This window comes from Leopardus geoffroyi, chromosome A2 (assembly GCF_018350155.1).
Source record: "Leopardus geoffroyi isolate Oge1 chromosome A2, O.geoffroyi_Oge1_pat1.0, whole genome shotgun sequence".
Classification (NCBI taxonomy): Eukaryota; Metazoa; Chordata; class Mammalia; order Carnivora; family Felidae; genus Leopardus; species Leopardus geoffroyi.
Genome location: NC_059331.1, coordinates 20,531,058 through 20,544,308, shown reverse-complemented (window position 1 = coordinate 20,544,308; position 13,251 = coordinate 20,531,058). Strand labels below are relative to the sequence as shown.

Here is a 13,251-nt window from a genome sequence, read left to right as displayed (position 1 = left end):
GTTTTCTGTGGCCCCTAAGCTGTTGGGGGTGGGCAGGTGCCTAGTACCTGGCTTAGGATAATTAAGGCAGAGAAATACAGCCCTCTGGGGTGTAGAGGACAGAGAAAAAGGAGGTACCTCCCTGAATAGGTTAGCTTGCAGATGAAAGGCGTGCTCTGGGATGAGTCCTTAGCTATCTCTAAGAACTAACTGGCTAGACCTGGGCGGGGCAGTGTCTCCCAACCCAGAAAGGGACTTTTTTTTTTTTAAGATGACAAAATGACATGATATACAAAACCTAAAATATACATACAATAACATATTGGAAAGGGAGAGAGACGAAGAAACAGAACCTACTGACCTAGGTTCTGGGAACACAGATTTGAACCCAGAGTCTTTATTCTCCTGAAGCTCATCCTCTAGTGGGGGCAACAGAAAATAGAAAATGAGGCAAGATAACCTTGGGTAGTGATGGGAACTTTGAAAAGAGGAAAGCAGAGTCAGGAGCTAGAGCGTACAGCAAGGTGGGGAAGGCATTTCAATAAGGTGGTCAAAGAAGGTCTCCTTGAGGAGAGAGAGTGGAGCACCTGAACGGAGACACACCTGAACGGAGGGGGAGCTCCACCTGGTAAGAGCATCCAAGGAGAGGAGGCTGCAGGTGCAAACTGCTGAGATGGGAATGTGCGGGGGAGGTCTGAATAGCAGGGTGGGCCAAGGAGGACATGGAGAGGGCGACGTGGTCAGGGCCAGACCCTGCAGGTTTATCTAGACCATGGGAGGGCTTTTTGAATTGTTCTACATTTGATGGGAAGACATGGAAGAATTAAGGGCATCAGGGGACACAACCTCCATGTGGCATAACTACAGGAGGTGCCATTTATATGGACCACAGTGTGAAGGAGTCTCCCTGGAGTTGGTGGAGTTGGTGGCCCTCAATCCCCAACTCTCCTACCCATGGCAGACATTGCTAATCAATTACAGATCCCCCTTACCCAGAACCTGGTAGTTAGAATCCTTTTCCACAAGGGACCCCAGATGACCTCTGCCACTTCCTCAGAGCTGACTGTGACATGCCCGGTATCTGCCATCATTTTCCCTGACGCTTTGCTGACACAGGACCTCCTGGAGCTTGTGACAGAGATCTGGTGACACAGAGTTGGAGCAGACCTGATTAGCTCTTTATTGGGAAGGGGATGCAGTCTGTAACCCGACAAATCTGTGACCCCAGAAAAATCTCGAGTTCTAGTCCCAGATGGGATGCTGTGAGGTCATAGCTGCCCTGGAAAAAGCCACGGCTATGGCAATTATGCCAGCGCCAATACAGCTGAATGATGCGGGCAGCATGGAGCAAACGGCAGTATCGCTGGCGTATGTGCCACATGCGGACCAAGGACTGTAGCTTGACCACTGCCCGTTCTTGCTGAGCGTAGGACTCTAGGGCTGCTCATTTCCTCTTTTCCAGCAGCTTTGCCAGTGTCATCTTCCACCACTGCTGAATGATCCATGCTCTGAGTGTCGCATGTAGCAATGTCCTGCGCACCAGGGTGCCCCGCCACCAGGCCTGGATCTTTATGGCTTTCTGTTCTTGGTCAGGGAGCTTCTTTTTCTTTGGGGGAAGAGGTTGCAAAGACAAAGAAGGGACTCTCAGGGGACATTCCCCACCCAACTCAGCTCCAGGCTGTGCCAGGAATGGCTCCTGATCCTTTGTCAACAACGTCCCCTTCCTCGGGATTTCAGGAAGACAAGGCAGGGAGCCAGTAGACCAGATAGGTGTCCTGTCTCTGCCCCTCTCTGATTAATGGACCTGGACACGTCACACTGTCTGTCCCCTGTATCTCAGGGTCCTTATATGTCCTAGCTACCACGTGGTGACATGGACCTCGTTGGCCAGCCTGGAACCAGTACATCATGTATCGTGTTGCACATGGGCCTGGCCACCTACCTGGGGTGCAATATCCCTTCCCTTACATCCCACTTGGAGGCTGGAGAAGGGGCATCCTTTGCTCACCTTTCATGCCTGACTCCAGCTCAACCCACAACCTGCTGTGTCCCTCTGGGAAGTCACAGTATAGAAGTTTCCCTGCTCCACATGGTCTGGAGTCCTTACTGAGTGAGAATGAGTCTTACTCATTTCTCACTTTCACTCTTCTTGGTTCTCACACCCTTGACTTTAGTTAGCATGCATACATGCACACATGTGTGCACATACACACACACACGTGCTCCCACACAGTTCTACACTCAGCTCTCCCTGTTCGTGGCAATGCCTTCCCTACACTGGCTCACCATTCCACTCCCCAGCTTGACATGGTCTGATCCCCACTTGTTCCCCTCCCTACAACCAAGTCTCCGTGCCTCAGTCACCCACATTTCTCTGACCGAGAAGGAACTAAGAGGGGAAGATAATCAAGGATGAGTCCATCCCTACTCACTCCAGCTTGGGATAGGCCAACCATTCATCCTGGTTGCTCAGGGACGTTCTGGGGTTATGCTTATTGTTCCTGAGGAGTAATTGATACCACTATATTTCACCTGTGGATCCTAGTTCAGATGACAAATTCCAGGATCATGCCATGCTATGGGGCACAGAGAGGACAACCCACGACTGTTGAGTGACTCAGGTCAGAGATGCTGCAACTAGGAGTTAACCTTCAACTTTGAGGACCTCTCACTCACCTTTGGTGGAGGGGGTGGTGGTGTGGGTGAAGGCTGTATTTTTTTCTTTTTCTCTTTCTTCTTCATTGATCTGGTTTCATCAGTGTCTTCTTCTATTGTGATTTCACAAAACTGGCCATCCTTCTGTAATCAGAGTTTAGAGGGGAAAGGTATCGGTAGGTGCTCTTTGTACAACTTTGTGCCAAATCCACCAAACACTCAACCTCCTGCCTTGCCCAGAGACCCTAAATGTAGGACTGGCACCCTGAGTTAACTGTGCAAATCCACCTTCCCCTGACTGTAACTTTGGGTGGCTCTCTCTTACACAAAACCAAATGCCCATGACTTGGGACATAAATGGTTCAAATCCCCTCCAGTCTGCAATCCCCTAAATTCCCCATAATTAGGAGCTCAATGTTTTCACTGCCCCCAGGTCTGTGTTCTCCCAGCCACAGCCCAGAAGGAAGAGGGAAGAAGGAGACAGGGTTATGATGTCATAAGTGCACCTATGACTCAGGCACCAGGATGGTTCCAGACGTAGAGTTTGTTTTGGTGAAAATGTGGAAATCCTCCCACTCTTTCCTACGCCAAATGCCCAAAATTCGGCTAAAAAGGCAGCACACTGAAAATACTGGCCCACTGGCACCAAAGTGTATATAGAGACAGTCATTTCTGGCTACTTGGTAAAAACATAAAGTTGAGACAATTTTAAACATTTATTAATAGAGAATTCAATTACACGCATTTCAGTTCAAACAAATAATGGAACCAAATAAGCATTAGAAACAAGGAGTTTGGAGCAAAATCTTAAATGCTTCACAAAAGGTTTATGAATGGCTGGGAATCACACGAAAAGATACCCAACATCATTAGTCATGAGGGAAAGGAAAATTCGCACCACAATAAGATACCTTAGAGAATGACGAAAATAAAAAATACTGACAACACCAAATATTGGCAAAGACACACAGCAGTTGAATCTCTAATAACACTGCTGGTGGGAAGGTAAGAAATAGCACTTTGGAAAGGGGTTTGGCAGTTTCTAATGAAGTTAACCATATATCCACCCTATAACTCTGCAGTTCTACTCATAGGTATTTATACAAGAGAAATGAAAACACATGTCTGCAAAAGAGCTGTGCGTGCCTGTTCATAGCAACTTTATTCAAAGAGGTCAACACTGGAAACAACCCTAGTGTTTACCAATAGGTGACTAGACAAAGAAATTGTGGTATATTCATTTAATGAAATAATAGACGGTAATAAAAGTGAACAAACTACTGATACACACGATAACAGATGAATCTCAAAAAACATTATGCTAAATGAAAGACATCAAAGAGCATTCACAGGATGATTCCATTTATATAAAGTTAGAAAACAGGCAAAACTATACCATAGGTAAGATAATTCAGAATGGAGTTGACATCTGGGGGTAAAATGTAAGAAGTGTTGCCTGCAAACAGCACAAAGAAAGAGAAATTTGTTTATCTTATTTTGGATGGTGGTTATCAGGGAATACAGAATTATGAAAACTTATCAAACTCTATTAAGAAGCACTTAATAAAGCCACAAAAAGGGGGTATATAGAGAGGAGGCCATCTAAGGTTGGAAGGTGTTAGTGTGAAGTTAACAGGATGAGGGGGTTGGGGAAGACGGGTGTAGGCTGGAAGATGCAGGCAGAGGTGGGAGGGACACATGGAAGGCACGGGAAGCATCGGCTTGGAGATATAGGTGTTGGACAACCCCCAAATGCCAGGCTTGCATCTTTTAATTTCTTTCTTAGTTTAGATCATGGCCCAGAAATTTTTTACTATATTGTTAATATTTTCCCTTTTTTTAAAAAGTCTATTTATTTTTGAGAGAGAGAGCATAAGCGAGGGAGGGGCAGAGAGAGAGAGGCAGACACAGAATCCAAGGCACGCTCCAGGCTCTGAGCTGTCAACGCAGAACCTGACATGGGACTCAAACCCACGAACCATGAGATCATGACCTGAGCCGAAGTCGGATGCTTAATGGACAGAGCCACCCAGGAGCTCCTATATTGTTACTTTTCAATCCATTCAAGCAGAAATTTAAAAAAATATATATTTTGATCAGTTCTTCCAGTTATTCTCAGGAAATGGATTAATCCTAATTACTTATCACAGCATTATCAGAAGTGGAAGTCTCTCCTGGATCATTTGTGTGTTTTTAAATCGAAGTACATTGATACACAAGGTTAAATTAGTTTCAGGTGTACAACACAGTGATTTTGACAAGTTGAACCCCTGCTATATTTTTATCCACTGCCTTATTTTCAACTTCCATCACGTTTTGTTAACAAAATACAGGTGTCTTTTTTTCAGCATTCTTGCATTTATTAAAATTCAAAAATCAAAATTTGATTCTTGTACCAAAGGATTTGTAAACAAAGCACATACAGTCATACGTAGAGCACATGTAACAGTGAAGAGCAGCACCCCCCCCCCCCCCCCCAGTAAACCTTCTAGAATAACAGTCACCAGTAGAGAATTCTGACCAAGAGCTTCTAATGATGGAATGTGTTAAAGCCACACTTACCCCCACAGGCCAGATGCAGAGCCAGGTGAACACAGCCTGGAACCAGGCTCCAAACCATTCTCATTCATTGCAGCCCATGGCACAATCTCAGGACTGCACAGACCACTACGGCCTCTCTCTCATGGTTTCACACTGTCCTCCTTCCGGACATGCTGGGAAGCTTGGTTTCCTTGTATGTGTGCTCGGGGAAGGGGTGACAGCCCCCACAGGCTCCCGCTGTGCCTCATCAGGGCAGGAGCACACCCTTCATGCTCCTGGAACCATCCAGGAAAGTGACAAGGAGACTGGTGGGCGGGAGAGGGACAGAACCAGCTTGCAGAGGATACCTCTTGGGTAACACCATTCTTCTCTTTTTTAAAACAGTATTAAATTCAGAAGCACACAGGAATATAAAAATAGTAATCCACTATGTTTCATTATCAATACATCTTGGATTCTTACCCTGCCCTTTTAGCAAGGGTTTAAAAGTTTTGGAAAAATCTAAACAACAGACCTATCAATCAAAATAATTCTGCAGAATCTTTCTGAAATGACCCAGAGAAGAATATCAAATGGTGTTCACTAGTCCCAGTATACAGAATCTCTGTGACTTCCTGGAATTCTAGAAATATCTAGTGCAGCCATATGCTGAGGGGATCCATGCAAAATGTTCAGCAGGTTTTCTGATGTATCTCTGACAGCTTTCATCATCTGTGTGAAAGAACTGCCTTAACAGAAGAGATCCAGTTCAGATTCAGTATCTTGAGGTGGCAAGTTCGGGGCAGGGGGCAAAGGCACCACGCAGTAGCTGAGCTCTAGGGAGAGAAGCCTCTGGAAGGAGAAGCACCAAGACCTGGATGCTTCTACTAGTTGCTGGCTATAGCAGCCCCATGACCCTTTCTTTGATGTCCAGGGTCATTGCCATCCTGCTCTCACCAGACCTAGGAGTAGATGCATGAACTGTGATCTTTCCTCTTCAGAACAACATCTCAGCCACCACCTCAGCTGAGGATCTGTCCACCTGCTCCTTGCTCAGCTCAAAGCACCTGCGGGCGACTTGCGACTGTCTGGCATCCTCACTCACCATCAGCTCCCCGGTACATGTATATGCCCATGGCCTGAACCTCAAGGAAGAATCTCTCCACATCTTGGTAAGCTTTTGTGTATTTGTGCCTAACAATGAGTTCACACCACCCCTGGTGAACCTCTGTGTCCTGCTGGGGGAGGTGGTATGTCTTCTCCAGGCTTTGCAGAGTTCAGGGTTCAGAAGTCTTCTGCTCCAAGGGATACTCCAGAAGCAACACAAGCTTGTCTGGAAGGAGATTTTCTAAATTTTTTTTTTTTTCAACGTTTATTTATTTTTGGGACAGAGAGAGACAGAGCATGAACGGGGGAGGGGCAGAGAGAGAGGGAGACACAGAATCGCAAACAGGCTCCAGGCTCTGAGCCATCAGCCCAGAGCCTGACGCGGGGCTCGAACTCCCGGACCGCGAGATCGTGACCTGGCTGAAGTCGGACGCTTAACCGACTGCGCCACCCAGGCGCCCCATGGAAGGAGATTTTCAAACACTCCGTTGGTCTCCCTTCGTTTCCATTGTCCGGGTCTCTGGAATCCATTTTCTCAACCTCGGAGCTCACCTGTCAAGTGCAAGGCCTCGCTCAGCCCGAATCTGGCCCTCCCTCTGCAGCACCTGCCCATGTAAGGTGGGCGGTGGGCTCACCTTACCCCCCACCGCCTGCTGGCCCATGGGAGAGCAGTGGGGAGTGCGCGCGGCTAGCAACAGCTCAGGTGCAGAGTGGGCAACAAAATACAGGTGTCTTTTGATTCAGCAAGAAACTCTGTATTTTTAATAGATGAATACTGCAGATTACATTTATCATAATTTCTAATATGCCTGGACTTATCACGATACTGTTTTATGGCTTCCATGCCTGGTTTTCCCAGGAAGTGGCCAGCAGAAGGGAGGAATGCTTTGTCACTCAGCCCCTGGGGAGGGAGGCTGCATGCACAGATGCTGCTTCTCGGCTCTTGCTCTGACCTTCCCTGCTGGCTCTGGCTACAGCCAGACTCTGTTGTCCTACCCTGAGTGGAGATGCCTGGGCAAGGGATGCAGAAAAATAAAGCCCAATTTCTATACTCCCTGGGGACACGTGTTAGAACATGTTCCCTGTCTCTATTCCCATCCCATTGAGCCTGAACCCTAGGGTCTATTTCAGAGAGGAGATTTGCCAGATCTGTCATCAGGAGCAGAGGCTTAGGGTGGCCTCGACCCAGGCCCTCTTCTATGTGATAGATTTCCATAAGTGGCCATCAGGTTGACTGAGCATGAGGTAGGCTAGGGTTTCCTATGTCATGGCATTCTCTATTTTAAGCTCCACCTAGCTTTGCAGACCAGACAGATAAAACAGGAATCAAGGAGGGACCCGGTAATACTGTCTGGGGTCCTGAATCTAGCTGCAGCTTGAGCCACATCTGCCCCTTGAAAAATGGGCCTCCAAAAGATAACCACATCAAATCTCTGGAACTTGGGAAAGTGACCTCCTACCGTAAAAGATGGGATTAAGTGAAGGGTCTAGTGAGGAGGGGCTTATCCTGGATTATATGGGGTAATTCGATCACACGCACGCTTCATCAGAGAGGTGCCGAGGGAGTTTTGAGAGAGACACAAAAGGGAAGGCGATGTCAGGATGCAGGCAGAGGTCACGGCAGAGGTCACAGCAGAAGCTGGAAGAGGCAAGGAAGGAATTCTCTAGAGCTTGTTGGGGGAGTATGGCTCTCCTGATTACCTTGATTTCAGACTCCAGCCTACAGAACTGAGAGAGAACAAATTTCTGTTGTTTTAAGCTCCCATGTTTGTGGTAATTCGTTGCAGCAGCCACATAAACTAATACACCCCGTAAGTTTTAAGTGAAGCGGTAAAGTCTCTTTTGCTTAAGCCAAGTCAGTTTTCTGTCATTTGCAACTGAAGGAGTCCTAATTCAGACAGGAGTTTGAGAGAACAGAGAGGTAAAAAGCATGGGGAATGTTATCTGAGCATAATGGAGGAGAGAAGAGGGGAAGGGGAAGGGTAGAGAAAAGGGGATGATGAGCCCTGCTAATGTGGTGATGTGGACACTGTTGCGGGGAGGAAAAAACAGGCGGAGTCAGCGCAGCAATGGGAACCGATAGGACCATTATGATTATCAATTATGACATAGGAACGTCCATGCCATATCTACAACTGTGTGTGCATGCGTGTGTGTGAGAGAGGCAGAGACAGACAGAGAGACAGAGACATTCAGAGAGAGACAGTGATCAGAGGGATGAAGCTGATCTGAGACACAACCCAAGAACTGCCAACCTAAGTCTGCCTGAAAGCCCAAATGATGGAGCACCAGCTTTGTGAGAGAAAAGAAGTCAAATAGTGATAAGCCAAATTCCAGTACCTAACAGAACAAAACTGGGACCTGTTTGTTGTATGCAAAGACATAAAAAACCTGGCCCCATACTAAAAGGAGTCAAGGTAATACAAAGTTAGGGTCAGGGGCTAGAAAAAGCAGAACTTGCCTGAGGAAGGAGAAGGAAAAAGGAAAGGAAGTGGTCCCTTCTCAAATCCACGAAACTGCCAAATGTGTAGACACCCTTTATTGGTACATACAAGGGCAGACCCAGCCATGGGGGATGCCCAGCCACCACTATCCTCATCAAAGATGATTGTTAAATTTTTATAGTGTTTATTTCCCTAATCCTCCCCCCTTTAAAAATAAGGTTTTTAGGAGCACCTGGGTGGCACAGTTGGTTGAGTGTCGATTCTTGATTTCAGCTCAGGTCATGATCTCATGGTTCATGGGTTTGAGTCCCATGTTGGGGTCTACACAGACAGTGTGGAGCCTGCTTGGGATTCTCTCTCTCCTCTCTCTTTCTCTGTTCCTCCCCTGTTCTCTCTCTGTGTCTCTCAAAAATAAATATATAAACATTTTTTCTTTTAAATAAGGGCACCTTGAAGCACTTGGGTGGCCTGGTCGGTTAAGCGTCCAACTCCGGCTCAGGTTATGATGTCACGGTTTGTGGGTTCAAGCCCCGTGTCGGGCTCTGTGCTGACAGCTGGAAGCCTGGAGCCTGCTTCAGATTCTGTCTCCCTCTCTCTCTGTTCCTTCTCCACTCATGCTCTGTCTCTCTCAAAAATAAATAAAGATTAAAAAAATAATAATAAAATAAAATAAAATAAAACAAAATAGGGGCACCTTGGTGGCTCAGTCAGTTAAGTGTCTGACTGCAGCTCAGGTCATGACTCTTGGGTTTATGAGTTCAAGCTGTCAGCGCAGAGCCTGCTTCGGATCCTCCATCTCCCTTTCTCTGTGACCCTCCCCCACCTCACACATGCTCGCTCTCTCTCTCAAAAATAAACGTTAAAAAAAAATTTTAATGAAAAAAAATTAAGAAAAAATAATGCCTTTATAACACATACATAGAATATGTATCTAGACAGGGACCATATTGTGCAATTCAATTTGTTTTACTTACACCTTCCATGTCAGTCCATAGAGAACAACCTCATTCTTTGTGGTTGTATTAAGTGCTTCTTAATGGTGTTTGATGAGTTTTCACAATTCTGTATTTCCAGGTAACCACCGTTCCAAAACAAGATATAGCAAATTTCTCTGTCTCTTTGTGCTGTTTGCAGGCAAGACCTTTTATACCTAGATGTAAATTCTATTCTGAATTATTTTACCTGTATTTTCCTTTTGCCGGTTTTCTAACTTTATATAAATGGGATCATCCTGTAAGTACTCTTTAACGTCTGGCTTCTTTCATTTAGCATAACATTTTTAAAATATTTATTTTTGTGAGAGAGACAGAGTGTGAGCAGGGGAAGAGCAGAGAGAGAGGGAGACATAGAATTCAAAGCAGGCTCTAGGCTCTGAGCTGTCAGCACAGAGCCCCATGCATGGCTCGAACTCATGAACTGCAAGATCATGACCTGAGCCAAAGTCAGACGCTTAACCGACTGAGCCACCCAGACACCCCTAGCATAACATTTTTGAGATTCACCTATGTTGTGGTTATCAGCAGTTTACTCATTTTCAAGTTAAAATTTCTGTCCTATGAATTTGACTGCTTGAGGTGCCTCATATACATGGAATCATTTCTTTCTGTGAATGACTTACTTCACTTAACATAATGTTCTTAAGGCTCATCCATGCTGTAGAATGTGTCAGAATTTCTTTCCCATTAAAGGCTGAATAATGTTCCATTGCGTGTATATACCACATTCTGTTTATTCATACATCTGCCAATGGCCACTTGGGTGGCTTTCACATTTTAACTGTTGTGAAAATTGCTGACATAAACATGGGTGTACAAATATCTTTTTGAGACTGATTTTCAATTCTTTTGGGCATATACCCAGAAGTGGGATTGCTAGATCACATGGTAAATTCTATTTTTAATTTTTTGAGCGTTCACTGAGCTGTTTCTATGGTGGCTGCACCATTTTACATCCCCACCAACAGTGCACGAGGGTTCCAATTTCTCTACATCCTCCCCAACAGTTGTTATTTGTGGGGTTTTTTGTGTTTTTTTTTTTGAGAGAGAGTGCAAGTGAGGGAGGGGCAGAAAGAGGGGGACAGAGGATCTGAAGCAGGCTCTGCGCTGACTGGCTGACAGCAGCGAGCCTGAGGTGGGGCTCCAACTCACTAACTGCAAGATCATGACGTGAGCCCAAGTCGGATGCTCAACCGAGTGAGCCACCCGGGTGCCTCTGCTGGTTTGTTTGTTTTTTTTTAACAGTATCCATCCTTATGAATGTAAGGTGTGTCTCACTGTAGTTTTGATTTGCATTTCCCTAATGATCAGTGATGTTGAGCATTTTTACGTGTATTTATTGACCATTTGTATGTCTTCTTTGGAGAAACACTTATTCAAGTCCTTATTCAAATTGGGCTGTTTCTTACGGAATTTTAGTTCTCTATATACTCTAGATATTAACCTCCTAATCAAATATATGATTTCAAGTATTTTTCCCTATTCTGTGGGCTGCCATTTTACTCTCACAATAGTGTCTTTTGATACACAAAATTATAGCTCAATTTGTCTATTTTTTGGTTTCCTGTATCTTTGGTGCCACATCCAAGAAATCACTGCCAAGTCGAATGTTGTGCAGCTTTTGCCCCGTGCTTTCTTCTGAGAGTTTTAGGTCTTACATTCAGGTGTTTGATCCACTTTGAATTAATTTTTTAATATAGGTGTTAGATAAGGGTCCAATTTCCTTCTTTTGCATGTGAAGATACAGTTTTCCCAGCACCATTTTTTAAAAAGTTTCCTTTCTCTTTTGAGTAGTCTTGGCATCCTTGTCAAAAATTACTTGACTACATAAGTGAGGGTTTATTTCTGGGCTCTCTGTTCTATTCCATTGGTCTGTCTTTATGCTGGTACCACAGTGCTTTGATTACTGTAACACTGTAGTAACTTTTTTTAATGTTTTTTTTTTTTTGTTTGGTTTTTTGGTAGTAACTTTTGAAATCAGGAATCAAGAATGTGTGAGTCCTTCAGTTTTGTTCTTCCTTTTCAAGGCTGTTTTGGCTATTCAGAGTTCTTTGAGAGTCCATATGAATTTTAGAATGGACTTTTTCTATTTCTGCCAAAAAATGTCTTTTGAACTTTGATAGAGATGGTGTTGAATCTATAGATTACCTTAAGTCTTCCAATCCATGCATATGGGGTGTGTTTCCATCTATTTTTGTCTTCTTTAATTATTTTCAGCAATGTTTTGTAGTTTTCATTAAACACTTGTCTTTCATTTTCTTGGTTATGTTTGTTCCTGTTTTATTCTTTTTTATGCTATTGCAAATGAATTTTGTAATTTCCTTTTCAGACTGCTCACTGTTAGTTTACCGGGAACAACTGCTTTCTATCATTGACTTGGCATCTTGCTACTTTGCTTAATTAATTTATTAGTTATCACAGTTAGTAGAATCTTTAACGTTTTCTACATATAATATCTTATCATCTGTGAACAGAGATAATTTGATGTTTTCTTTTACCATTTGGATGCCTTTTATTTAAATTTCTTGCCTAATTGCTCTGGCTAACACTATGTTGAACAGGAGTGGTGAAAACAGACATCTTTATCTTGTTCCTGACCTTAGAGAAGCTTTTAGTCTTTCACCATTGAGTACCATGTTCACTGTGATGTTCATATATAGCTTTTATTATGTTGACTTAGTTTCATTCTATTCCTAGTTTGCCCAGTGTTTTTATCATGAAAAGGTACCGAATTTTGTCAAATGCTTTTTCTGCATTAATTGAAATGATCGTGTGGTTTTTTCCCCTTCATTCTGTTAATGTGGTGTACTACATTGATGGGTTCTGTATGTTGAACCATTCTTGCATTTCAGGAATGAATCCCACTTGGTCATGTGTATAAAGCTTTTAATATGTTGCTGAATTCAGTTTGCTAGTATTTTTTAAAAGCATTTTTGCATCAGAGTTCATAAGGGATACTGGTCCAAAGTTTTCTTTCTAGCCAGCCCTGCACATGTTTTTCATGGTCTGATCCCTTGTCTTTGGGTCAGCTTTCTTTCCTCTTTTTCTGTGGGTACTTGAAGATGCCCTTCCCAGCTAAATCTAGATGCCACTCAGCACGTATCTCTCCAGCTCTCCTCTGTGCTTCACAGACACACTGTTGGTCCTTTTTATTTTTTAGATATTGTACGTGAGGAACAAAATTTGAGCACTGCAGCCCAGTATATAAAATTCTTGCTCCTTACTACATGAGATGGTACAGGAAACCCAGGTATCCAAAGGTTTAATACCTCAGGGCTGGTGCCTTAATTTTCTTCCACAGCAAGCCAGCCACCTCAAGATTTTCTGTGGCAGCCAATGCCAACTGGAAGGACAAGGTCCACCAGGACTTCCTTCCTGGGCTTTTCCCCAACCATCTATGTATATGTCTGCCATGGCACTGGGTCATGGCTGTGGTGACATGGTCAGGAGGAGATTTTACTTTGTTTCCCTTCATGGATTCCCTTGGGCTAGCTCATGTGATGGAAGCAAATATAAGGAAGAGGATGTTCTGGAGATGCATGTAAAGAAAT

The 13,251-nt window shown here is 44.3% G+C and overlaps 1 protein-coding gene across 7 annotated transcripts in view; it reads right to left on the bottom strand.

Moving 5' to 3' along the window:
- IQCF3 (IQ motif containing F3) overlaps positions 1-13,251 on the bottom strand; it is a 63,603-nt gene that overhangs the window by 10,792 nt on the left and 39,560 nt on the right. For 2 of the 7 annotated variants that reach the window (XR_006715854.1, XR_006715855.1), the window contains exon 1: positions 2,656-3,054. Coding sequence is in view for 4 of the 7 variants with exons in the window: in XM_045492984.1 (XP_045348940.1) it covers positions 2,656-2,778; positions 2,960-2,989 (153 nt within the window). In the remaining 3 variants the exon portion in view is untranslated. Of the gene's footprint in view, positions 1-1,135; positions 1,586-2,655; positions 3,075-5,196; positions 5,337-13,251 lie in introns of those variants that run through there. The other 5 variants (XM_045492986.1, XM_045492985.1, XM_045492987.1 and 2 more) reach the window with 4 other exon arrangements.